The 27,196-nt window shown below is 39.6% G+C and overlaps 2 protein-coding genes across 8 annotated transcripts in view; one reads left to right on the top strand and one right to left on the bottom strand.

The window, feature by feature from the left end:
• Positions 1-197: 197 nt before the first annotated feature.
• On the bottom strand, positions 198-5,133 carry LOC137283718 (uncharacterized). The gene is made up of 5 exons (XM_067815382.1): positions 5,046-5,133; positions 3,029-3,171; positions 2,341-2,472; positions 1,332-1,442; positions 198-804 (listed from the first exon to the last, which is right to left on the bottom strand). The coding sequence occupies exons 2-5, from the start codon at positions 3,147-3,149 to the stop codon at positions 644-646; spliced, it is 525 nt and encodes a 174-aa protein (XP_067671483.1). The 5' UTR covers positions 3,150-3,171; positions 5,046-5,133; the 3' UTR covers positions 198-643.
• A 15,531-nt stretch (positions 5,134-20,664) lies between these two features.
• Positions 20,665-27,196, top strand: part of LOC137283455 (calcium-activated potassium channel slowpoke-like) — a 139,685-nt gene continuing 133,153 nt past the window's right edge. For 6 of the 7 annotated variants that reach the window (XM_067814959.1, XM_067814956.1, XM_067814957.1 and 3 more), the window contains exon 1: positions 20,680-21,374. In XM_067814959.1, coding sequence (XP_067671060.1) covers positions 21,196-21,374 — 179 coding nt within the window. In that variant the 5' untranslated portion in view covers positions 20,680-21,195. Of the gene's footprint in view, positions 21,375-27,196 lie in introns of all 7 variants that reach the window. The other variant, XM_067814960.1, reaches the window with a different exon arrangement.

Genomic DNA, 27,196 nt, shown 5'->3' with positions numbered 1-27,196 from the left:
GTGTAGGAGTTACATGGTAACGTCGTTATTCTGGGAACACCAATGCCTGCATCGGAACTACGTGTGTGCACGGCGATTTTTGTAGCGACGCCTACAACGTCTTTGAACACCATCAGTAGTGGCCTGTACAACACCGAGGAATGTAATGTATTCATATTGGGAGTTGCTCGGTTGGTACAGACAACAAACGCTGGACAGTCATGATCACATTTATTACAGAATCGACAACACGCCATAAGACACTGATAGTGGTTTCTGGAACATAGGTTCGAAATATTCCAATCCATAAAATGGCGCGTCTCTCTGGTAACTGTCAAGATCACAGATGATTTCGTTTATATAATTAGTTTATGGTACTGTAAATAGATGTAGTATGGTATTGTTAGAGTGTGTTATATATTGTTGGGAGTTGTTGTTAGATTATGTTCGGTAATACTATGGGAACAGGGTTATGTTCAGGGAAGCGTGACCAGGTATGGCCAGAGAGCTGGGGTGTTAATTTGTAAACAATAGAGAGGTGTTGAGTAGCTTGGGTATGGGAGGTCAATATAAATAGTGAGGAAGGGTAGTAATCTGCACAGTCAGCCAGAATCACCACTGTGTTCACCTGTATGGGTTCAACTTTTGTATGGGATTGCATCTCTTACTTCTTCTTCTTCCCAACCTGGGGACAGTAATACTTGACCTGGCCTCCCTCTATTCTGCACGTGCAGCCGTTGACGTGGTAGCCGTTCACGTTCATGGGGAAGACGTCTTGGTAGGGGCGCCGACAAACATTGTTAATGTCCTTACATTTGTAGGGATCTGAATCAGAATCACCACCACGTTTTGAGAATAACGCCTCGTTAGACTGTTGGTGGTACAGTGGGACGCTATCTAGCCCCCACCGATACTCACCCACACCCTATCCCACATCTACCATACAGAAATCCACACCCTAATTCCACCCCTACCATACACCCACCCACACCCTACACCACTACCATCATACACCAATCCACACCCTACCCCGCTCCAACCATACACCCATCTACAGAGAATCCCACACCCACCATGCACCCATACACACCCAACCCCACTCTCCAAATATACCCATCCACACCCTACACTACCACCACCATACACCCATCCACACCCTAACCCACACCACCACACACCCATCCACACCCTACCTCACTCTAACCATACACTCATCCACACCCCACCCCATTACCACCACATAACCGTCCACACCCTACCTCGCACCGACCAACATCGATCCACAATCTACCCCTCTCTCGTCACACAAAAAGGTATTTTTACCCCGAAAATGCATGGAAAGCTATACACACCACTTTGCACGTGCTGGAGCACGCCATTTGCTTGGCACTGCATCATGAGACAGTCAGATCGTCGCACCGTGCTTCCGACCACGTGACACCGGTTGTGTTCGTCCAGACATTCTGCAGATCACAGGCAGAATTCCTCATTATAATACTGACATTATGATACTAATGCTGTGTAACTATGCCAGTATGACATTTACAGGTGATATTTTCTCATGAAACATTCTCAGGTGTAACTTTCTCACTGAAACAAATTACAGGTAAAACCTAAATATTTCAGGTGCAGTGTTATCTAAAATATTCAACTGTTTAATTTCCTCTATAAATATATATATTTCATCGACAATGCAGCTGAAATTGAAATATGACTAGTGAAGAAGGAAATGGCTCGATTCCGTTACCAAAACGCACACTATCACTTCTCTAAAAATCAGTGTTTCTCATTAATATACACAACCCACATCAAAGGCATATACGTTTAAAAAGTACGCATTAACATTCCAGTATGAATTTTGACAGTTCGGGTGAATTAATGCAACGTTGCACTAAATCGAATCTCGAGCCATCTTTCGATCGAACTTTATTTCAAGCGAACCCCATAGAGTTATGTCCCTTGTAATGCTCTTTACTCATACCCTATAACGTATCATGTGATTGAGGCCATTTAGGTCAACACCTACAACACCGCGTGCGACAGTTTTCGATGTACAGGGCAATCGTACATCTGTTATTGTTTTATTGTACATGTCTTTTATTGTTTCAACTGGAAGCTAAAGAGATTGCATATACGCCGATATATATGTCATACCACAACATGTTGTTTGAAAAGCCTGACATTGTGCCTTTAACGTCAAAAATATTTTCCACTGTGATGTATGTAGGTCACGTGATTTTCCAGGTCTTCGTGCCAAAGGGAATAGATCGATGATTGAACACAGAGCTATAGTAATAACTGCACACATGGAGCAATATATAAACATCATTCTTCTTCATTTATCAAGGAAGAACCACTCACTTATTTCAATTGGCAATGCTTGTCCGTTTTGGCACTGGTACTTGATGCAGGGATTGCTGTTCATGATGAAGATACCGCCGTGGTTGAAGTTTTGTCCTGACACAACGCAACCACTGGCCTGGTGGTTCTGAGCTGTCGTTTAAAACAACAACTTAGAAACTCATTGAAACAAAACTTTGCAATTCAACTGGGGAGGACTACAAGCATAGTGAGTGATTGTCTTAGCTTTACGTCGCACTCAGCAATGTTCCAACTGTATGGTGGCGGTCTGTAAATTGTCGGGTCTGGACCAGACAATCCAGTGGTTGACAGCATGAGCATCGGTTGGTATACAATGACCTGTGTCAACCAAGTCAGCGAGTCTGACCACCTGATTCTGTTAGTCGCCTCTTACGACAAGCATGGGTTGATGGTATTTAAAATATATAGTCGTGTTTTTTTATTAACCTGGCTTAACCTGGGACAGTTGATAGACTACACTGCATCTCGTTAGAATGCTTACGCATTAGTCAAATCGAACGAGAGAGTTAGTATATAGTATTATGTCACCTTGAGCGAAATCTCAGCAATATCACAGCGGAGAATTGTACCCAAGTGGGGAATCGAACCTGTGTCTTCAACCACTAGCACCGATCTGCGGCGACCGACGAACGTCAGAAGCAGATTTGATAACCTCACGTATACTCACGTCTCAAGTGTTTCCACTGGTTAGGATCACTCATTTTCTTAGCTCTGTCCACTTCTGGAGGCATGGTCAGTCCGGGGGATGCCAGCAGCAGCAGGAGCGACACCGTCAGCAACACCGTCATGATTATGTTTGCTCTGGTTCAACTGAAATGAAATGAATCTTTCACCGGAATACGGTAATTTCAAAAGCGCCCAACAGACAGCTTGAGTTATCAGGAGTACTTTGATTGATAGCGCTTTGAGCTTTCACCTAGTGAATGGGGTTTAACGCCATATGAATGCCCATATTACTGCTATAACTAAAGTTAAATCTTTTTATCTCGAACGCTGCAGTGCCCTGTTACGACTTCGAGATAACCGTACATTCTGGATAACGAGGTATGAGCAGCCATTCAGATCAAGTACCAGTATTATAGGTACATAACAATATGACTGCGTACACAAGACATTACGACATGTATATAAATATCATGCAATGACAATTGAAACTGAAGTATTTAACAATATTGATAAGTAATGGCAAATTCAATACAGAGTATGTAGTCATTATTATCGATATCAACCATAAAAATTCAGATTGAATTAAATTTCTTAGAAAATTCAAATACTTGTGATATATGGTAAATATCAATGAGTTTTTGATTTGGGGTGTAGCTGTATCTTCAAGATCAAGACAATAATAATGGCAATGAATAGAAACAATACTTGATAAGAAGTGATTAAATAAGAATTTTCTCTAGGAGTTACACTATCTAACTGAAATGGTTGTTCGCTGGTGATACTTCATGTATGACAAAAACAAAATATATATGTCACATTATTTATTAATGTAAATATTACATATTTATATAACAATTACTATTCTTAGCCCATACACAGAAGGGCAGGTCTTGGCACATACAATTATTACTTGTTGCAACTACCAGGTAGGTTTGACTACCACGCCATTGGTCATCGGCCTCTTTGTTATTTTCAGGCTCTTGGCACAGTAATTTAAAAAGTTCAGACGCAAAATATTGGCATATTTAATACTCATTTGTTTCATCATTCTATTTCGACCACCGTATCCTCTTGCCTCATGCACTCTCCTTATGACATCAAAGGTATCGTTAGTGCTCACGGAGTACGTGTATCTTTTGAGGTCTGGCACTTCCTTATCAACTTATCACCGCACCACATGTCGTACATGGACAGAAGGAAGTACTCTTTTTGCTTGTTGATTCACCAGCCTGCCTAACCTCTTCTACCAAAGTGAAGTACTCTTATATGGGAATCATGTACTTCGGGGGCACTTGGCGTATCTCTCTTGCAGTCCAGAAAGAAGCCGTTCCTCGGTACTGTTATCCATTCTGAGGTTGGTGGCAACGTTCGGTACATTTTATGTGAGTCATGTGGTGTTTCGGGGGATGTTTTCATAACTACCTATTCCTACCACTTGAATCTTCTCCAGAAAAGAATTAATCCTTGAGAAGCGAACTAAAGCACAGCAGACAGGGATGCTGTGGTAGCTGTGTTGCTTCAGAGTCCACTCCCTCTGAACTCATTGTAAGATTAACCAAATTAGGATGTTTTCATTAAAAAATCAACTTAAAACTAGATAGAAGAGGCACTTTAACCAACGAACCATTTCAGTCAAATTTCAGTCATTTCATGAAATAACTAGAGATTTCAGTCATTTCATGAACTGACTGATCAAAACAAGTCATTTCATGAACTGACTGAAAGTTTCAGTCATTTCATTAACTGATTACACAGTCTGACTATAACACATATATGTTCTTTAACACAAGCTGAAGACAATAACAATGACAACGAATAAGGACAATACTGATAATTAACTAATACTGATATAATGATAGCCTGTTACATAAAATCAGCACAGACAATTTTTCTTGTCACAGCAACACAAAAAATATGGTTCCAGGACATCTCCTTGGCTGTGATTTAAAGAAATGACATTTCAGAATGGCTTTGAACAATAGCCAAATTTAACAGTCTAAAGGAAAAAGTTAAATTACCTCGTACAACCGCGGCTTGGGGCGAGTCAGTCGTTGGTACTGAAACGTTTCGCCTTTCACCATCCGTCCCTTATAGCCGTGGGACCTTCTGCCAGTTCTGACCTTTGACATAATAGGCTGTGATCACCCGCCTACTCACTATGGTTGAAGGCTTTACTTAGCAAAATATTCCAATTGGTAGATAATTATGAGAAACTATTATAACGCTGGATAGCATGCCCTTGAAATGAACATTGCTCTTAGCGAGTAATTTTCACCATGTTTATTTAGAACCTAATGGTTAGTTAAAAATTCTCTTTATGCTATTTAACATAGGTTAGCCAGTCACGGCTCAACATGTGCTCGGTGGTCAGCTGTTCAACAAATGGACGTCGAGAGGAATTATTGGGGTGCACGTGGACCGAATGAGTTTTAACGAATAATGAGTTCATTCTTTGCAATGTTAAAGGGCATGGTCTTCATGAATTCGGCGCTTTTTACAGTGAGGATATGATTGACTGACTGATTTAGGAGATAAACACACTGTGTTGGAAAGTCAGAGGTATATAACCTGTATATATGCCGTCGTATGTCTTTGATTAACCAATCACAGTCTAGTATATACTGAAGTCATGGATGGAGTGTTGTTTTACGCCAGGCTCTGCAATGTTCCAGCGATATGGGGGCAGTCTGTAATCTAGTCTGGACCATCTACCTGTTCGTTGTCCTATGACCTTGTTTGTCTTAACACACTGACTACGATCAAAGTTAAGACTTCTTAGTGCTACGAACGTTTCGAGAATAAGGGTCGATATATTCCAGTGATCAACAGCATGAACATCGTTCTACGTAAATGGGATAGGATGACATGCATCAACCAAGTCGGTGAGTTTGTCTACCCCATCCCGTCGCCTTTCACGACAAGCGTGGGTGAGTTAGACCAGTTCTAACAAAGATTTTCAGGGATATAGTGTTGCTGTGACGCCGACCAAATTGGTTCAGGTGACACATTGTGCCCCTGAGTTGTGCCCCTTTTGCGTATTAGAATTCGCCTGTAATCGTCTGAAGTTCTGGTTATCAACAACCCATGCTTGTCGCACCCCGTGAAGGTCTGTGTGACATCTGGTCATCAACAACCCATGCTTGTCGTACCTCGTAAAGATCGAGGTAAGCGCTAGTCTTGAACAACCCATGTTTATCCTACCCCGTGAAGATTTGGATGATTTCTGGTCTAACCTGACGAGCAAAAGAAAGTACACGGATATAATTGTTGCTGCAATCTCAAATTTGTGTTCTAACTGGTAAAATTATTGAGGAACACTGACTGTATAAAACGCAACTATCGTGCTCCATTTGCCAAAGTGCAACCTATTTTTTTTTGTACCTGGTTTGCACGAATTTTCGGAAAGCTGTGATAACTGTCCCATGCAAGAGCACTTTTCGTACAGAGGGTATAAAACCTGTTTGTCGTAAAAACTCGACAATCACTTGACAAATATATCACAAGACAATACCAAGATCCAGCTTAGCACTGGTCTCCCACAACCCATGCTTGCCCTACCACGTGGAGAAGGTTCGAGTGGGGTGGCATAGTGGTCAAAGCGTTCGCTCGTCAGGACAAAGTTCCGGATTCGATTCTCTACATGGGTACAATTTGTAAAGCTCATTTCTGGTGTGGCCCGTCGTGATATTTCTGGAATATTGCCAAAATCGGCGTAAAACTAAACTCACTGAGTCCGGGCGAGATCTGATCTTCAGCAACCCATGCTTGTCATACCCCTGGGAAGATCCAGGTTAGCACTGATCTTTAGGAACTCATGCTTGTCGTACCCTGGGAAGATCCAGGTTAGCACTGATCTTTAGGAACTCATGCTTGTCGTACCCTGGGAAGATCCAGGTTAGCACTGATCTTTAGGAACTCATGCTTGTCGTACCCCAGGAAGGTCCGGTTTAGCACATGCCTTGAGCAACCCAATCTTATAAGAGGCAGTATGGGTATGGGGTGCCCAGATTCGCTGCCTTGATAACATTTTGATACATAATATTATTTTGACCCAAATGATGATAACTGTTCGCAGTATCGCACTTACCCATGTACGGTCTCGTTTCACGAAGCACCTCTAGCGATAAGACTTTCGTACATACGCAAATAAAAACAAGAAGACACAGTCATCAATATCTCACGCAATGGCAAAATACTCTTCATGAATATGTCAGCTAGTTATGACTATGTCGGATGTATGGTGTGGTGTACCTCGGTAATGGTGATACTGGAGATAGAGTGGAACTGTTTATTCATGTCATCAGATTCTTGTATACCGAGGGGCGGTGGGGTAGCCTAGTGGTTAAAGCGTTCGCTCGTCACGCCGAATACCCGGGTTCGATTCCCCACATGGGTACAATGTGTGAGGCCCATTTTCAGGTGTCCCCCGCCGTGATATCGCTGGAATGTTGCTAAAAGCGGCGTAAAACCAAACTCACTCACTCACTCACTTGTATACGGACAAAGTGGAAGGAAGGTACTGAATGGTTTTAACGTTCTGCTTCGAAAAGGAGCTCTATACCAGTTACTTTCAGCCAAAGTTAAAATTGTTGCCATGGAAATGCAAAACTTATTTTATTCAGAAATGTCTTAAAATCAGTTCACCACCAGGTCTATCATAGTGCTAAATGTAGTGAAAACCACTGAACGCTGTTAATTTCTGCTTCCGAAAGAACACCAACGCCAATTTCAGTTGAAGCCAAACGTGTTGCCATGAAAACGCATAAAAACTATTATATTCAGGAATTCAAAACTACCAAAAGTCACCAGTTCCCCGCCTGGTCTATCTATGTGCAAAGTTTGGTGTGAAAACCTTAAATCGTTTGTAAGTTCTGCTTCGGAAAAGAATTTCCTCGGACAGGTGTACGGACGGCGTTGCAGGTGAATGACACTTGGTAGATCATATGGCCTTAGCGCCAAGATCACTTTGTGGAACGGCATTCAGGTTGAAAATGGTGTGGCTCGACCGGCAGTCGCCATAGTTGAGTGATCGTGTGAATCCCGGCAATACCTCTGTTAGCTTATAGACAATACTGTAATAGTGTGAAACATTCGTTATGTAAAATCCAATTGAATTATTCGTGGAAAACAGTCCAGATCACGCAAACTAGTGATCTGACGTAGGTACTCAGACATCGTTTAGGAATTATTTATGATTATACAACCAATTATTTCTTTGAAGAATTTTAACTTGTAGGAGGGTCAATTCAATGTTTTCCCTTTTCTGATAAATGAGGTAAGAGCTATTGTTGAATGAGGTTGCCTTATGTTTACATTCATGCTAAAACCAATTTTAAAAAATGAAAAGAATAACCATGTATTGCACAAATATGCTTTTAAACAACTACGTATGTGACGCTTAAACTCTTCCCATTTCATGGCTGTTTTTCAGCACAATTTGTAACTAGATTGTCCAAAATTAGCATTCTTGCCGCTCGTCATAACTTATCAAAGAACAAGTCACAAAACAATTTCAGTTCATTGTGATCAATGGGTGACGCTTATATGAAAGCAAAGGGTATGGCTTCCCTTATATATTGTGACCTTCGCGGCGATTCGCGACTCCGAAGTTTTTACGTGTCATGTGGCTTTAGCGGCTATTAGTATTTTTCAAATGTGGTGTTCACGGGCGACCACTAACGTGTTAGCCATACCCAGCTTGGTTCATTGTGAGGTCCATTTCTGGTATACGGTATTTGAACGGAAGGACCGTACACTGTAATGACACAATAGAGGAATATTATGATGAAACATGTATATGTTTGAAAATAGACATCAAAGTTGCCCATTGACACTGACTATCCAGGTCACAATAATTGCACCGGAAGGGTAACTTATAAACTATTATAATTGTAAGCAATTTTGTTGATGACCAGGACCGACCTGTAGTTCTCTACTGATTTTATCTCATCCAACGATTATCCAACGTAGTTAGGAAGATGGGGGAGCAATGTTTTCCAGGAGGTTCGAAGCATGCGTTTGTGTCGTGCATGCGTATGTGCCTTCGTGCGTGCGTGTGACTCTGTGCGAATGCGCTTTTGTGCATATGTATGCGTTTGTGCGTCACTGTGTAAATGCATACGTGCGTGCGTTCCCTTGCGTGTGTGTGTGCTCGCTTGTGTATGTGTGCGTGTGTGAGACGCATGACAAAAAATACAGTCATATCAACATAGTCACAAGAAGTCAAGATTTAATCATGAAAAATCAAATAGTTAGAAAAATATAAAACATTGGATAACGGAAGCACGAAAAAGTCATTTCGAATATATATATTCTCTGGGAGGTATTTTTAACTACACACCTTTTTATGCCTGATTACGGAAAATGGAGTTTTGTATTCGTGGGAACCCGTCCTACGGAAACATATGCTGGACATAACGGTAATTAGGGAATGACACATTGTACTTATTCGCATTTACGTAATGCAATATTATAATAATTGTTATTACACTGTAAGCACTGTTTGCTCTACTGTCCACAGACATGCTTTACAAATACCGGGGCCGATATATATGTTTGTTAATTACAAGACAATTGGAGTAGCTACTCTGCTCTTTTGTGTTGCCCGCTGTTTGGTTATTCCACTGACGTTTGTTACTCTGTTTTGTTATTCCACTATCTTGTTTTGTTGTGTCTGTTGTTTGGTTATTCCACTATCTGGTGTTGTGTCTGTTGTTTGGTTACTCTACTATCTTGTGTTGTCATGTCTGTTGTTTTGTTAATCGTCTATCTTGTGTTGTTATGTTGTCTGTTGTTTGGTTATTCCACTATCTTGTGTTGTATGTATTGTTTGGGTATTCCACTACCTTATGTTGTGTCTGTTGTTTGATTATTCCACTACCTTGTGTTGTTGTGTTGTGTGTTGTTTGCCTATTCCACTCTTTTGTGTTGTTGTGTTGTCTTCTATTCGGTTATTCTACTTTTTTCTAACGTTCCACTCTCATGTTGTTGTGTTGCGCTGCTGTGTTGCGCTATTGTGCTGTGCTTAAATTTTAGCCTTTGTGGCATGTTATTCTGCTATGTTTTGCTGCTGTTGTGATGTGCTTAAATTTTAGCCTTTGTGGCATGTTGTTCTGCTATGTTTTGCTGCTATTGTGCTGTGCTTAAATTTTAGCCTTTGTGGCATGTTGTTCTGCTATGTTTTGCTGCTTTTGTGCTGTGCTTAAATTTTAGCCTTTGTGGCATGCTGTTCTGCTGTTTTGCTGCTATTGTGATGTGCTTAAATTTTAGCCTTTGTGGCATGTTGTTCTGCTATGTTTTGCTGCTATTGTGCTGTGCTTAAATTTTAGCCTTTGTGGCATGCTGTTCTGCTATGTTTTGCTGCTATTGTGCTGTGCTTAAATTTTAGCCTTTGTGGCATGCTGTTCTGCTATGTTTTGCTGCTATTGTGCTGTGCTTAAATTTTAGCCTTTGTGGCATGTTGTTCTGCTATGTTTTGCTGCTATTGTGATGTGCTTAAATTTTAGCCTTTGTGGCATGTTGTTCTGCTATGTTTTGCTGCTGTTGTGATGTGCTTAAATTTTAGCCTTTGTGGCATGCTGTTCTGCTATGTTTTGCTGCTATTGTGATGTGCTTAAATTTTAGCCTTTGTGGCATGCTGTTCTGCTATGTTTTGCTGCTATTGTGATGTGCTTAAATTTTAGCCTTTGTGGCATGTTGTTCTGCTATGTTTTGCTGCTATTGTGCTGTGCTTAAATTTTAGCCTTTGTGGCATGTTGTTCTGCTATGTTTTGCTGCTATTGTGATGTGCTTAAATTTTAGCCTTTGTGGCATGCTGTTCTGCTATGTTTTGCTGCTATTGTGCTGTGCTTAAATTTTAGCCTTTGTGGCATGTTGTTCTGCTATGTTTTGCTGCTATTGTGCTGTGCTTAAATTTTAGCCTTTGTGGCATGCTGTTCTGCTATGTTTTGCTGCTATTGTGATGTGCTTAAATTTTAGCCTTTGTGGCATGTTGTTCTGCTATGTTTTGCTGCTATTGTGATGTGCTTAAATTTTAGCCTTTGTGGCATGTTGTTCTGCTATGTTTTGCTGCTATTGTGATGTGCTTAAATTTTAGCCTTTGTGGCATGTTGTTCTGCTATGTTTTGCTGCTGTTGTGATGTGCTTAAATTTTAGCCTTTGTGGCATGCTGTTCTGCTATGTTTTGCTGCTATTGTGCTGTGCTTAAATTTTAGCCTTTGTGGCATGCTGTTCTGCTATGTTTTGCTGCTATTGTGATGTGCTTAAATTTTAGCCTTTGTGGCATGCTGTTCTGCTATGTTTTGCTGCTATTGTGATGTGCTTAAATTTTAGCCTTTGTGGCATGTTGTTCTGCTATGTTTTGCTGCTATTGTGCTGTGCTTAAATTTTAGCCTTTGTGGCATGTTGTTCTGCTATGTTTTGCTGCTATTGTGATGTGCTTAAATTTTAGCCTTTGTGGCATGTTGTTCTGCTATGTTTTGCTGCTATTGTGCTGTGCTTAAATTTTAGCCTTTGTGGCATGTTGTTCTGCTATGTTTTGCTGCTATTGTGATGTGCTTAAATTTTAGCCTTTGTGGCATGTTGTTCTGCTATGTTTTGCTGCTATTGTGATGTGCTTAAATTTTAGCCTTTGTGGCATGTTGTTCTGCTATGTTTTGCTGCTATTGTGATGTGCTTAAATTTTAGCCTTTGTGGCATGTTGTTCTGCTATGTTTTGCTGCTATTGTGATGTGCTTAAATTTTAGCCTTTGTGGCATGTTGTTCTGCTATGTTTTGCTGCTATTGTGCTGTGCTTAAATTTTAGCCTTTGTGGCATGCTGTTCTGCTATGTTTTGCTGCTATTGTGATGTGCTTAAATTTTAGCCTTTGTGGCATGCTGTTCTGCTATGTTTTGCTGCTATTGTGATGTGCTTAAATTTTAGCCTTTGTGGCATGTTGTTCTGCTATGTTTTGCTGCTATTGTGCTGTGCTTAAATTTTAGCCTTTGTGGCATGCTGTTCTGCTATGTTTTGCTGCTATTGTGATGTGCTTAAATTTTAGCCTTTGTGGCATGTTGTTCTGCTATGTTTTGCTGCTATTGTGATGTGCTTAAATTTTAGCCTTTGTGGCATGTTGTTCTGCTATGTTTTGCTGCTATTGTGATGTGCTTAAATTTTAGCCTTTGTGGCATGTTGTTCTGCTATGTTTTGCTGCTATTGTGATGTGCTTAAATTTTAGCCTTTGTGGCATGTTGTTCTGCTATGTTTTGCTGCTATTGTGATGTGCTTAAATTTTAGCCTTTGTGGCATGTTGTTCTGCTATGTTTTGCTGCTATTGTGATGTGCTTAAATTTTAGCCTTTGTGGCATGTTGTTCTGCTATGTTTTGCTGCTATTGTGATGTGCTTAAATTTTAGCCTTTGTGGCATGTTGTTCTGCTATGTTTTGCTGCTATTGTGATGTGCTTAAATTTTAGCCTTTGTGGCATGTTGTTCTGCTATGTTTTGCTGCTATTGTGATGTGCTTAAATTTTAGCCTTTGTGGCATGTTGTTCTGCTATGTTTTGCTGCTATTGTGATGTGCTTAAATTTTAGCCTTTGTGGCATGCTGTTCTGCTATGTTTTGCTGCTATTGTGCTGTGCTTAAATTTTAGCCTTTGTGGCATGCTGTTCTGCTATGTTTTGCTGCTATTGTGCTGTGCTTAAATTTTAGCCTTTGTGGCATGCTGTTCTGCTATGTTTTGCTGCTATTGTGATGTGCTTCACTTTTAGCCTTTGTGGCATATACATGTAGTTTTTATACTGTGCTGAGATGCTTCTCTCTTTTGTGGCGTAATGGTGCTTCTTTGTTGTTCAACTGCCTGGTGTTGGCTGCTTCATAGACCGATTATGAACTACACCAGGATACTGGACAACAAACTCAGATTTTATGGTTAGAACAGAAAACTGATAGAAACGGCGTCACCGGTTCACACATTGTATTCCTTACAATTGTCCACCAGACCCGCGAGCTAGTTGTCTCCCTTGAATAGACCCGAAATCGTAGCTTGAAGAATCCATGCTTTATCGCTGTATATATTGTGTCACTGATACACCTTTACTCTGTCTCAACAAAAACCGGACCCGTGAAGATCCGGGGTAGATTAGGCCTTCAGCAACCCAAGCTTGTCACATATATGTGGCATACAGATTCTATATATTGCGTTTGTGTCTTTAGCTATCAGTAATTATATGCCACAGCAGTTGATGGTTACACAACGTTATATTTGTGCCACGTCGTTTCTCTCAATGCTCAGCTAATTCATTATCTAAAGCTCATCCACTCTGTGCGGCGATTGTATTCACTTTTATACAATTTGTAAACTTTCAGTTTTACGATACAGCTGTCACAGAAAGGTGCAAGAGGACATTGTATGATGGTTATCACATCCTAATATTCGTGGAAGACATCTACACAGATAATGCTTACTTTAACGCAGATAAGATATTGCGATCTACTCCGGTGTAAATACTATCGAATCATTGGCTTTTATCGTCACTATGTTTTCCCAAGTAATGGACAACAGTACCAGGTTTAAGTATGCATTCTTTCCTTAAGTTAATTGTGGCGGTTTGCTTTACTTTCAAAGGTGATATGATGTGTTAATTAACATTTATTGATGATGATTATCAACTAATATCATCACCATATTTTCTCAAGTAATGGACAACAGTACCAGGTTTAAGTATGCATTCTTTCCTTAAGTTAATTGTGACGGTTTGCTTTACTTTCAAAGGTGATATGATGTGTTAATTAACATTTATTGATGATGATTATCAACTAATATCATCACCATATTTTCTCAAGTAATGGACAACAGTACCAGATTTAAGTATACATACTTTCCTTAAGTTAATAGCGACGATTTGTTTTACTTTCAAAGTAAGTGAGTGAGTTTAGTTTTACGCCGCACTCAGCAAGATTCCAGCTATATAGCAGCGGTCTGTAAATAATCGAGTCTGGACCTGACAATCCAATGATCAACATCATGAGAATCGATCTGCGCAGTTGGGAACTGATGACATGTGTCAACCAAGTCAGCGAGCCTGACCACCCGATCCCGTTAGTCGCCTCTTACGGCAAGCATAGTCTCCTTTTATGGCAAGCATGGGCTGCTGAAAGCCTGTTCTACCCCGAGACCTTCACGGGTCGTTTTAACTTTCAAAGGTAATATGATGTGATAATTAATATTTATTGATTATGTATGAATGGGGGTGCTATTAATGAAGACATGTTTGATTTAAATGCGTATAAAATTTGGGAAATGAATTTATTGCAGTCATTTTTAACCCAAGTAGTTTGACAATTTCAAATGATTTCAGTAAGTTATCAAAATGCAGAAAGAGTCAAATGGAAATAAACTAATCGGTATGCTTCGAAACTTTTTAATACATCACATGTATATGTGTTGCTGTATCAAGTATACAACTATGGTTCCAACTTCTCGAGACAATGCCTATTTTCTGGTGTCCCCCGCCATGATATTGCTGGAATATTGCTAAAAGCGGCCTTAAACAAAACTCGCTCACTCACTCTCGAGACTATGCCATGGGGTATGCACAAGGACTACATAATTTCTATACACCAACAAATCTTAATCTATTTGAGTATACTTCAAGGGTCTGATGCTTTCCACCGTGCTGGTCTGTTTGAGTAAAATAACTGGAAATGCTAACGATGAACACTGTCCAATAAAAGTCGTAAGATTAGTTGGTGTCACCAGTCTAGAAGTTATGTAGACTTGGAACATTTTGACCAGCCCTCGTAACGATGAGCACGATTTAAGATCATATATGGAGATGAGAACGTATTGTCTGATGGTATCCGTAGATATCATGCGGTATCAAGGTATCATTCCGTCAGTAAACGTTTTGAGGTGTGGGGACATGCTCGTGGGTTACGGATTGAGACGAGGGAGTACGAAAGGAAAAGTGTAGCTGTGAGTGAAGGAAGCGCCCGTAACTGGCCCTTTAATCGGTACGGAGCTTGGGACATTGTGCTGATAAGATGAAATGGGGAAATATGGTTCATCATTTTCCCTCTTATTTTGCAGTACGTGCTTATGTTTGTCTGTGTGTCTTCGTGTGTGGTTTCGGTGTAATGCCAGTGTTTCGGTGATATTCCACCTGCGTATCATACCATCCGTTCATATGAACATCTCCACACAAGCAAGTGCTGACTCCGAGCTAACTAGTCATTGTCATATTCCCTTTTGAACAACAGTTCAATATTTTAACGTCTGTTAGGTGGGATCGAACCACCCATCCGTCCACTAGCCCAGTAAACCAAAAGGGCTCGTGAAGACACGGGTTAGAATTGACCTCAAAACTGCTTGTCGTAAGAGGCGATTAATGCGATCGGATGGCCAGTCTGGCTGGCTTAGTTGTCATCGTATCCCAATTATAAACGATGCTCACGACGTTGATCACTGGATTGTCCCGTCCAGACTCGATTATTTACAGACTTCCACCACCTAGCTGAAAATATTGTTGAGTGCGGCCTTAAACAACAACTAAACCAAACCAAACCTAAACCAAACAAAGTGACAACGTCGTGAACCATATCTGGCATCACAAGATCACAGGAAACATAAAGTGTCCTCGACTTAAGGTAGAATGACACTTACGACGGTGTTGAATGCCTTACGTGACTATCTGCTTCTGTTCATAGTGCCTTCCGTACTGTCGTTACAATGAAACAAGATGGTGGCCGTTGTAATAACGCTGTTGTGATAGTATAGTGTCCGGATGTTGTGATCCTGTGCAAGCGTTGATGTAGAGTCCAGCTGTTGCCAGTTCCGAGTCGACCTAAAGCTTAATTATGTACATTTTCATTCATTCCCCGCATAATGATTTTCAAACTTCAACCGTTTCACATAACGATTTGTAAAACTGTAACGCGTTTCTATTACCAGGATGAAAAAAACAACAAAAATATAAACCTTGTAAACAACGATGTAGTTATAGTCGTCGGTGAGAGTATGAACGGGTATGGTTTTCAGCAACTTTAAGCAATATTTGAGCAATACCTCCACACGAAAACCTGAGACCGTCAAACATTGGGTGAGCTTTGTTTTACGCCGCTTTTAGTAATATTTCTCAAGAGGTGAAATAATCACAATAAACTGCATTGAGGTGCAAGCCGTCAATGGTGAACGAGCAATGGTGAGTGGTAGACTTGGTTTACACGTGTCACCGTAACCAAGTCGCGTAGATCGATCCTCATGATGTCAACCACTGGATTGACTGGTCCAGACCAGATTATTTACAGAAGCCGTCATATATCTGGGGCATCGTTAGGTGCGTCGTTATACAACAAACAGGCAAAACATTAATCTGTTATGCTTGAAATGTCGCTATCTCAGAAGAGTGAATTCGCCAGAAAACTGGACTAACGGTTAGTTAATCTCTGAAAATACCTAATTTAGACAGAAATAAGTAACCCTTTCAAACAGGAACCCATTTTGGGAGGGGGGGGGGGGATATTCAAAACTTGTGGAAACCTTTGCCTTGTTTCACAGCATCACGGAATGCGATGGACGGATGGGAAATAATAGGGTGACACACGCTGACAGAAGAGCAGCATCCTCAACAGAGCGTGTACCGTGTTGTTAGCAACCAGATAAAGAAGAACAAACATCACCGCCATTATCCTTGCAGCACGTATTTATCCATGTGTCAACAAACACTGGTGTGCTGTTCACTGCTCAAAGTATAATCCTTCACGCAGGGAGTACGGTATTGAACCGAGAACTTTAATTTCAACGGACCGAATAACCTTTAAATACGTTTAAATGATTAAAGATGACATTCACTGTGTTGTATTGTGCTGTATGAAGTATATCCCGGAAAACGGTTAAAGTTTCTGATCCATTTAATGTTCACACGCTAAGGGTTGAGAGATGAGTGAGTGAGTGAGTGTTGTATTACGTCGGAATATTGAAACAACATCACACTAGTATTTGCATACTGCAATCGGGACCATGATAGACGAACAGTTAGTTGGTACACAATAACATGACATCAACGCGGGGATTCCTACATAGAAATGGTTGATTCACTATAACATACAATCACCTCGGACCTTCTTAAATAGTTGATTCATAAGAACATTCGATCAACTCGGGCCTTCTTAAATAGTTGGTTCTCAATAACATACAATCAACTCGGGCCTTCTTCAATAGTTGATTCATAATAACATACAATTAACTCGGACCAGTTTTAATACTTTTGTGAAATGTGCTAAATGCGATTTTTGTTGGGGAAAATGTTTTGTTTAAGTTTAGTATAGTAGGAGTAGTTGTTTAAAACTACAAAGTATCAATTTCTTAGATACCAATGTGAAATATGGTAAATATGTTAAATGGTAAATATGTTAAAGGCCTACAGCCATACACTGCGTGCTTGGTGTAGCGACTCAGCCCTGAAAGCGGCCTGAGTATGGTTTTAGTAATATTCTAGCAAAATCACGGCAGAGAACTCCAGAAATGGGCTTCATACATTCTACCCATATGGGGACTCGAACCTTAATTTGATGAGCGAACACTTTCAACACTGGGCTAACCCTCCGCACAAAATTATTAATAACAGAAGTTGGAATGGACTGCGCATGCTCAGTTTTGAATGGAGACCTGTCCAAAATGGCAATGTCAGGGAAAATGTCGAAGTCGAGTCTTCGGAGTGACGGGCCATCTCGCTTAACCACCGGACTACACCCCGGCCCCTCACAAAGAATAGTATTTCAGCAAACATTTAAGAGTTCTCGAGCATATACGACGTATCTCAGTCAGACAGTGCATTAAGGAACAAATACAGGGAATGCTGTTCAAAAGAATGGACACGTAAAGCACTAGGTAATTCAGATTGTCGCTGACTGGCCAAAGGTGGATCCAGAGCGGGGTGCAACATACACACCTCTTTTTCTAAATATTGTGCAACCACTCGGGAGTCGGGCCTGAAGCTGCCTTCAGCAATGTTTCAGCAATATTAGCTCAGGGACACCAGAAATGGGCTTCACACTTTGTACCCGCGTGGGGAATCGAACTCGTGTCGAACGCTTTAAGCACTGGACCACCTCACCGCCTCGAACTGTATTTAAGATGCGAGCAAAGAGTGTCTCACAATTTAATGTTGATATTTGATGGGCGAAGATTTAAAAAGAATGAAAAGCTCCCTGACTGATTTGACAGAGCAGTAACAAAAAGAAATTGCCGAAACCTACCACTTCAGTGGCGGATTAGAAAAAATGCCACAACAAACAATTACTCCTTTCTTGGAGCTCGCTGTTTACATTATGTTCATTGATCAAATGCACCAGGCATGCAGATATACTGCCCTGTCAGTGCATACAGACAACACTTTGTTATTGAGAGAACTAGCCGGGTTAATATATCCTGCATAGAACTGTACTTCAGTTATATCTGAGCTTGTCAGCTTGATGTTGGACCAAAGCCGAATGAATGAGTTCGTTTGTGTACGTTCACCCCAGACACTGTGCTCGCTACCACAAAAAGAAACAGGGCAACCATACGATCATAGGAGCATGGAACGCCAAAGGGAAGTAACTCTACATGGTTACCAATCACATGCATTTCATCTAGACAATTACATCACGTCGCTTGTTTACTCAGTATGCATTGTTATATCACGACTGTAATCAGTTTTCTAACTGATTTGGACCAGTGATGGAAAAAATATTGAACAAAATAAACAAAAATTCAGTCAAATAAAAATCCAATGCATACTTTAATGCCAAAACGGTCTTAAGTGCGGAAGGTATAAAAATAGTCAATCCCATTTCCTTTTCTCTTGATTTTCGATTTTTAGGTTTGACGGATCCCAAAACGAAGCAAACAAATGTACGGCCATGTTCGGGGTGACAGTCCATCGTTTGCCACATTGAAAAAAACCCACTACCACTAGCGGGGTGGAAACAGCTGGAGGCTCCTGGGGTGTTGCTGGAACCAAGCTGTTCCTGCTACGGCAAGGGAACGGGGCTCTGTCCTCCCTAATGGTCCTGAATCTAGAGACGCATGTACATGCTCCTGTATGCTAGTAACCCTTGGTCAGCAAACTCAAAGAGGGCTACATATATCGCGTGCTTTAGCGCCCGGAAACAAATGAAAGTAGCATCTTGTTATGGTTAAGCGTATGTCCACGTGCAAGCGCAGATCGACGTATATCCTGTCCCCTCATCGGACATAATTAACGTACAACCGTGATTATCTGTGTTAAAACTAGGGGTTTGCAACGCTGTTGTGATATCGTTTTGTACCATTGAACATATCTGACAATAATCTATTTTCCAAAAATCGAATTTAACCATATATTTCTAAAACTCGGGCACTCTCACAGTAAATGTGAGTGAGTGTGTTGTTTAACCCTGCGCTCTGAAATATTCCAGGGGCAATTTTGCAGGATGTAAATAGACCAGATAATCCAGTGACTGGCATCACGAGCATGGCCCCTAAACTTTCAGTTTGACCACCGGATCAAATTACTCGGCCAAAGTACGACCGGCATATGTTGTTAGGGCCAATACTCTACCCCAATCTCCTATCCCAGTCCCCAAGGGATCAGCAGACTGAACATTCGTACACTATCAAAGTGAGTCATATTTAATCCCCCGTTCACCAGTACGTCAGTAACATCGCGGCGACGGAACGATGTAAACTGGCTAGTACCTATTTCGACCCCTTGAAGATCCAGGCTACAACTGGTCTTCAGCAACCCATGCTTGTCAAAGGCGACTAACAGGATCAGGTGATCAGACTCGCTGACCTGGCTGACAATCGCATTGTGAGACAAGCAACAAATGAGACAAGAAACAAACAAATCATAATGTTGGTCACTGGATTGTCTGGTTCAGGTTCGATTATTTACAGAACGCCGCCATATAGTTGAAATATTGGCCAGAGCGACGTAAACAACAAGCACACATATAACTATTTCTGGAATCGAACCCAGACTAATTATGGCAAGAGGAGCGAACGTCACACCCCTGTAGTTCCAAAGCGACACTCATGTATCAAGGAAAGAAATATGTAGAACGTTCTTAAGTATTAACCATTCCATCAGTTAATTCCATACAACTGGTCTAGAAAATACGAATATACTTCAGAATCTTTAAATTTACTTGAAGCTTTGACAATCAGAACAACCAGTATCGACTAGTGATCGGAACACAAGCAGGAATCCATCGACATAGATTAAAAGGGTACTTGAGTGATTCCCTTTTCTTTAAAGTATCGACCACTTGAGCATTATTACATGCAGTTTATAAAACCAATTTGTCACAACCGACTGCGTTTACACAATATATCGGTCGCGTGTGCGCTCTGAGCGTTTGATTGAATTAACTCTGCTTCTACTACGCTTACAAAGGTCACGACCATTTGATCATATTCTGAAGACCCCAGTGCAATTCTCTCCATGTTTCCCAAACCTAATGAATCTGTAACATTTGTAACCACGTATTTCTTCCCGCCATAATTCCAGTATCTCGGTCTTTAATGTTATGTGTATTTGTATGAAGAGTGTTGAATAAGGCCTCAATGGCATCTAGCCAGTCAGCATCTGGTTTGTTGCCCGAGTAACTGGCATCGATTGTACTACCTTCAGCCATAGCTGCGCGGTATCGCTTTTCGCATCTCTATTCTGGGAACTGCTAGCATCTATTCAGACGCTAGATCCGTACTGTTTCAACGGAGGTGGGTCACAAGATTCAGGACACTTCTGAGGAGATGGAATATGTACCGTAGACGATGTCGTTACGTGAAGGAGTGAGACGATATGCTGACGTTACAGGTGCCACCAGCCGATCTGTCAACGCAGTGGGTCACATTAGCCAGGGCTAAACACGTGCGAGTATCCTGCAGAAGACCTGTGAATACCTTACGACCCGTGGATTACGACGTAAAGATTCTCATTAGCATATATACACACACAGTGGCGAGCGATATATCGCGCTTCTTGGCATCACGCATGAGTGATTTCCGAGATATTGAAGGTGAAAGTGGTTGATCGAATTGTGGCGCGTGGTGACAGAAATCGTCGTCGCCTCGTCTATTGCGAGTGATCGTGACATGGAAGAAGGTTCCGACTGGGTATAAGCCCTGATGTGTATTTCTTGAGGAGCGTTGTGGCCCCCCAAAAATGAGTGGTGAAAATTCTACCTCCCAGACCCAATCATGCTTGGACAACGATCGAATGTGGTATGCCTTCCTGGCTTCAAGTTTGGTGACATTCGGATTGGGTTTGGTTGTGATACTATGCTGGAGATTAATAGCCTGGCTGTGTTGTGGCAAGCGAAAACATGCTCAGGTATCATACAGGTCAGTCTGTCCGTAAGTTCGCCTCACTGTCCATCTGCATGCCATTTGTTGTCATGTGGCGTGTTAGTGTGGAAATGTACCCAAAGATGCTATTCTCCTAAAACGTATTTCATGTGCTGTCAAGATTCATTCACCTTCTTACCCTCGCTGTCCTTCATTAAAAAACAGTTCATTATTTTTCTACGATTTGTCTTGATTTTCCATGGGTGGTTAATAAATGTGTAAATTTCTCCAAGAATATCTAAGGTAAGACTGTTGCCCTTAATATGATTTGACAAGAAGGTAATTATATGAGTGGATGTCTTTCTGTAATGAAAACATTGACCCATTAAATTTTGATGTAATGAATTTACCCAGTGGTGATAGCTCTTGAATCTGTAACAAGTGACACTCTCTGAACAATCGCTCAGCATTTTAATCATTTAATGGGCAATCTGGTATTGAGTGGTTACAAATTATATTAGATTATAGAACCTGGTTTCTGGTTGTTTGTTTACATGTTCATTGTTGTGATGTGATGCTAATGTCCAGTAAAACTGTCATGACTCTCAAATATTAATGTTTCTTTGGCAGGTATTCATAACTTGTGTGAAACAACTTTGATGTATTTTCTACAGAAAATGGAACCTACCAAATTGCCCAACCATGCTGAAATGATTTACATGTGTAATTATATGAATTGTTATAAAATTCAGATCTTCATTATATTTTTTTTATTTCATACCAGAGACCATATAACAGTTTTATTACTTATATTGTCCCTGTCTAATCGCAACATTCAGTTACTGTAATGTTGTGAATATTCTTACATTCATGATATATTTAATACAAGATTAGAAAACATTTATTTATTTATTTATTTATTTATTATTTATTTATTTATTTATTTATTTATTTATTTATTTATTTATTTATTTATTTATTTATTTATTTATTTATTTATTTACTTACTTATTTATCCCTGGTACAGATATGGACAAGGAACCAGGGAATTCCTTGCCCTGATGGAGAATAAAAACATTATGAAGGATTCAGAGTTTAACAAGATAAAACTGTCACACACACATGCATACTGAAAGAACACACAGTATGAACACTCAATACAACAGATCCACAGGAATAGTGATAAGCTTCTGGTGTGATACAATTTTTTCAAAACTTATATTTTAATATTTTTGTCAAGTGACTATAAAATGTTAACATATTAAGATAAACCTAGTTATGTTTGCTTTGTCTTCTGATTAATCTTCAGACTTCCTGAATTTTAAAAATGATATTAATTTGCACACCTTTCAATCCTAACACACTGATAATTGTGTTCACATAATGTTGGCTTTTCAGTAATAAGCTTCCTGTTTTCATCATGGTCAAGCATGGTACATGAACATGATAAAGGTGCAGTCCACAAGTTCTGTACATGGTACACATACTGCGAGAAAGGCCCCTTCAATGTGTGTACAAATGATGAATGTGGTTTCCCTGTAACTGACAGAACCAACAATGCCTCCATTGAAATCATTACCAGGCTTTATAAGTGTAGGCGCAGTATATGCTGTTGACAGAGTTGGATATTGAGTGGCCGATCCAGTGATGTTGAAGCTGTTACTGCTATCCGAAACCATGCGAATTGATACTATCGAAAAATTCAATTTGGCCATAAAATGTGAATGTTGACTTTGTATCAGGGTAAAAAATGACAGAGTTGTTCCCCTTAGGCATTCAGGATGTGCTGTTTTGGTTTCATCTCCATTTTGTTTTGTTTTTTATCTGTTTGATACATGTATGAGAGGAGATGAGGTGAAATGGTGTAAACCATTATTGTGTATATATAGCGTAACACTGTTCATTTAACTGGTTAAATGCACATACAGACATAGTTTATATTCTTGCAACAAAGTGATACATTTTGTGTACCATGCAAGTATGTATAAAGAATACTTAAAACAACATAGTCCACTGTAGTACCAATACTATTCACAAACGTAAAAAATGTGGTATTACACAGGACATCATTAAGTATTGTATTTATTACTCACCCAGTGATCAGCAAACCAATATCTCAGAATTGAACTTACAGAACTAATACCAGTTATATTATGCTAGACCAATGACATACCACACTCAGTCACAATATACTGAATCAACAAGTCTTAAACGTTTTATCTTGTTGAAACCAAAGACAAGGCAAGGTGACAAAAAGTTCCTCCATTAAACATCTTTGTGGGTTTAACAACACGTGAGTGGAGAGTTAAACATCATGTGAGTGCATGGTTAGACAACGTACACACTTGTGATAATATTAATCAGTGGTTTATCTGGTCCTGACTTGGTTGTTTACAAGCCACCATCTTATACTGTATATCATTGTAATTTGTAGATAAGTCGATCTCATGGATAAACTGAAATCCTAAGTCTGTATTGAATTAAGCAAGTGAATCCTGTTGTAACACTATCTCATAATAGAACATGGAATTGGGTGGTCAGGCTCGCTGATTTGGTTGACACAGTCATGTCAGCGTATCCATTTTGCATAGATTGATGCTCATGCTGTTGATCACTCAATTGTCTGGCCCCTAATGTATATTGTTCTAAATGCAGCATAAATTTCACTGATAATAAAGCTTGTTATTTGCCATATCTGACTTAAGTTTGTAATCTAGTTTATTAATTTTACTCAAACTTTCATTCAAGAATGTTTATTTTAACTGCGGTACCAGGAGAGTCAGTGAGTGCAGGGTAAAAGAACTCACAAGCTTGTGATGACATCAGTCACTGATTCATCTTGTCCTAAGTTGAATATCTACAAGCTACCATCATATGACTAGAGTGCTGGTAATGTAATTGATGGACTAAAATGCACACACCCTTCTATCAGAAAAACTACTGATGTGTAAAATTTCGACAACAGGAACATCAAGGTGGCCGAGTATGAAGTATATCTGTTCATCACCATCAGGGATTTATCTAGGGGTTCTCTCAGACAGATATAGGACATTGGTCTTCTTTAAATGTCAGCCAAAATTGCCAAAGTTAAATTCCCGTAATCATTCCTGCAATCACTGTTATTGGAACTAATGACTTAGCTTTGCAAACATGGCAAAGGTCAGTGGTATTTTCCCAAGAACAGAAATCAATAGAGATGTTAAAGCTTTAAAGCCTTATTTCCCCTTATTATATTTAATGCTAAAGTACCCCTAAGTTTGAAATGATAGGACTTTTGGCAATGAATGAATTAATAACACATTAATTTTTTGAAATTTTAAGGGCGCCTTCTGGAAGCTTTGAGAATATAACTGAGGTAGCTATTCATCTGAGAAAGTAACCAAGTCCATTTTCATTGAGTAATTCCTCAATGAAATTACCTCCATGCATTATGCAAAGGAAGATAGTAATATTTAGTTAACTCACTGGAGGAGAAAAATGTTATTTTATAAGAAAGATGAATGTTTAATTGTCATGTGTTTTGTGTTTTAACTCCACTATCACAGTTTGACATAGGAGTCATCCACGTATGTCAAATAATGTGTTGCCTTATTTGTATGTAGTATCAATTTATTTTTGCTATAATATTTTGATTTAAACAATATCTTTATGTAATAATGATATTATTATATTGTTTTATCACAAGAAATGTAGTGCTCTGGTAGGGACCTAGTTCAATGTCAGATAAAAAATCTCAATTTATTGGTTGGATTGTTAATGGCGCTGTGACTTTTTGGTGCACGTTGGTTCTTAGTGGTTTATATTGTGACATAAATATACCAAAACTCCCATCTAATTGTAGTGACCCTATTTTTTCCACAAGATCATTGTTGTGAATTTTCATTGGTTAATATCGTTCTTTGTTTTCATGTTAAGGGAAGGATATGGACTAGTATATAGAGAATACTAACTGACCTTCCACTTAATACCAATTTTATTAAACAACTTATTGATGTGGTATTAAACTAGCGCAAGCCAGATGCTAAATCTTTCATGAGCTTAATAAAGTGGTATTTAATGGAAGCAAGTCTAGTATTCTGTTTATTACTCTGGAAACATAAACTGATAGAAACTGCCTACTGCATATCAATTTTCAGCGAGTTAAGCTAGGTCTAATACCATTGTGACAGAGGCATTACCTTTGTGACGTCATAACTGTATCAATTAGAACGTCATATGTCTGGCGGGATTACCCTGGTCTAATATTGCCATAGAAATATTACACTGCAGTGTCTTCCATGTGTGATTAATAATGAAATATGTTTTCATTCGTTCTGACATAATATTTCCGAGTGTTTAAGGAATTTAACGTATTCAGAATTAAGGTTATGAGGGCTAGAGGTCACAATGTCTGAAAACTTAAGGAATTAAATGTTTTCCCAGGCTTTAATGTTTTTAAAATTGTCCTTAATCAAAGCTCAGTCTGCTCAGTCCATTCTCCATCTGTTATTGTCCCCCCTCCACAATGCGGAATGGAGGATTATGTATTCAGCGACATCTGTATGTCCGAATGTACGTCCCAATTCTTGTTATTGCAATATCTCATGAGCTGTTGTACCCAATGTCTTAAAATTTGGTAACAGTCTATATTAGGAGACTATGCATACACCGTTAAATTTTGGTGACCTTGACCATATTTTCAAGGTCACCACGGCAGTTTGACCACTTTTCAAACCATTTTAACACGATATCTCATAAACTGTTGTATTTAATGTCTTCAAATTTGGTGACAGCCTACATTAGAAGATTATGCAGACACTAGTCAATTTTGGTGACTTTGACCTTATTTTCAAGGTTACCACGACGCTTTGACCACTTTTCAAACTTATGTAAACATGACATCTCATATAACATTGCACCCAAAAAGGGAGTAAATATGTTATTTATATTTTGTTCTTTAGCAGCAGGGGACATTGCCATTTTACTGGTAAACACTTGTTAGTAATCATGACCAGTGGGGTAGTCTAGTGGTGAAAATGTTTGCTCATCATGCCAAAGACCCAGGCTGTCTGTGAAGCCCATTTCTGTTGTCAGATGGACCTCCATTATTGGAGCATTGCTAAAAGCCCCATACAGTGATACTCACTATCTCTCTACTAATACTTGAATACAGGTGCTTGAATCAAATGATATAGATTAACTATGAAATTATATAATCTGCATTGTATACAAGTAATGCTTATTTGTCAGTTGTGTTTGTCTGTCTCTCTCTCTCTCTCTCTCTCTCTCATACACACACACATCTGATTGTATTTTGAGCCATCGAATGGTTACTGATCATCTTGTTTTCTTTCACTATTTTGAGTGAAAACATGAGAACAAGATGACAGCAGTAGTAAATTAAGATTTGAACAGATTACAAGGACAATACAATTATTACGCTCAGTTTTATCCGTTTGGTTTGAATTTTCCAGTATATCATAAGAAGTAGCTCAAATTATCAGTGAACTTTATTTGACACAATTTGTCCAAATACTATTTTGGCTGAGCTCTGTTGACCATACCAGATGCAAAATAATGCTTATTTGGGTCCTGTTTTCATCTGAGATAAATATTATTCAGTATTTGTCGGAATTTGGTGTTCACATGAATCACCAGGATTCATTAACACCTTTACACATTGTAGCGCGGGGCTGCTGTATGAGCAGCCTTTGTGAGAGGGAAGCAGATGTAGGCGTCGGCCATATATTACACAGGTGTGAGTGCGTAGTTATCAATACAGGTCTATAAACACATTGCATCGTGGATACTTTTTTAATACAGTGCACACAGGCTTGGTTTTGTTGTGTACAGAAAGCGCAAGTTTTATTCATTGGTTATTGGACATTTTACATAAAATT

This window comes from Haliotis asinina, chromosome 5 (assembly GCF_037392515.1).
Source record: "Haliotis asinina isolate JCU_RB_2024 chromosome 5, JCU_Hal_asi_v2, whole genome shotgun sequence".
NCBI classification, from domain to species: Eukaryota; Metazoa; Mollusca; class Gastropoda; order Lepetellida; family Haliotidae; genus Haliotis; species Haliotis asinina.
The sequence above is the reverse complement of the archived record's forward strand: the minus strand, read 5'-3'. Positions and strand labels throughout refer to the sequence as shown.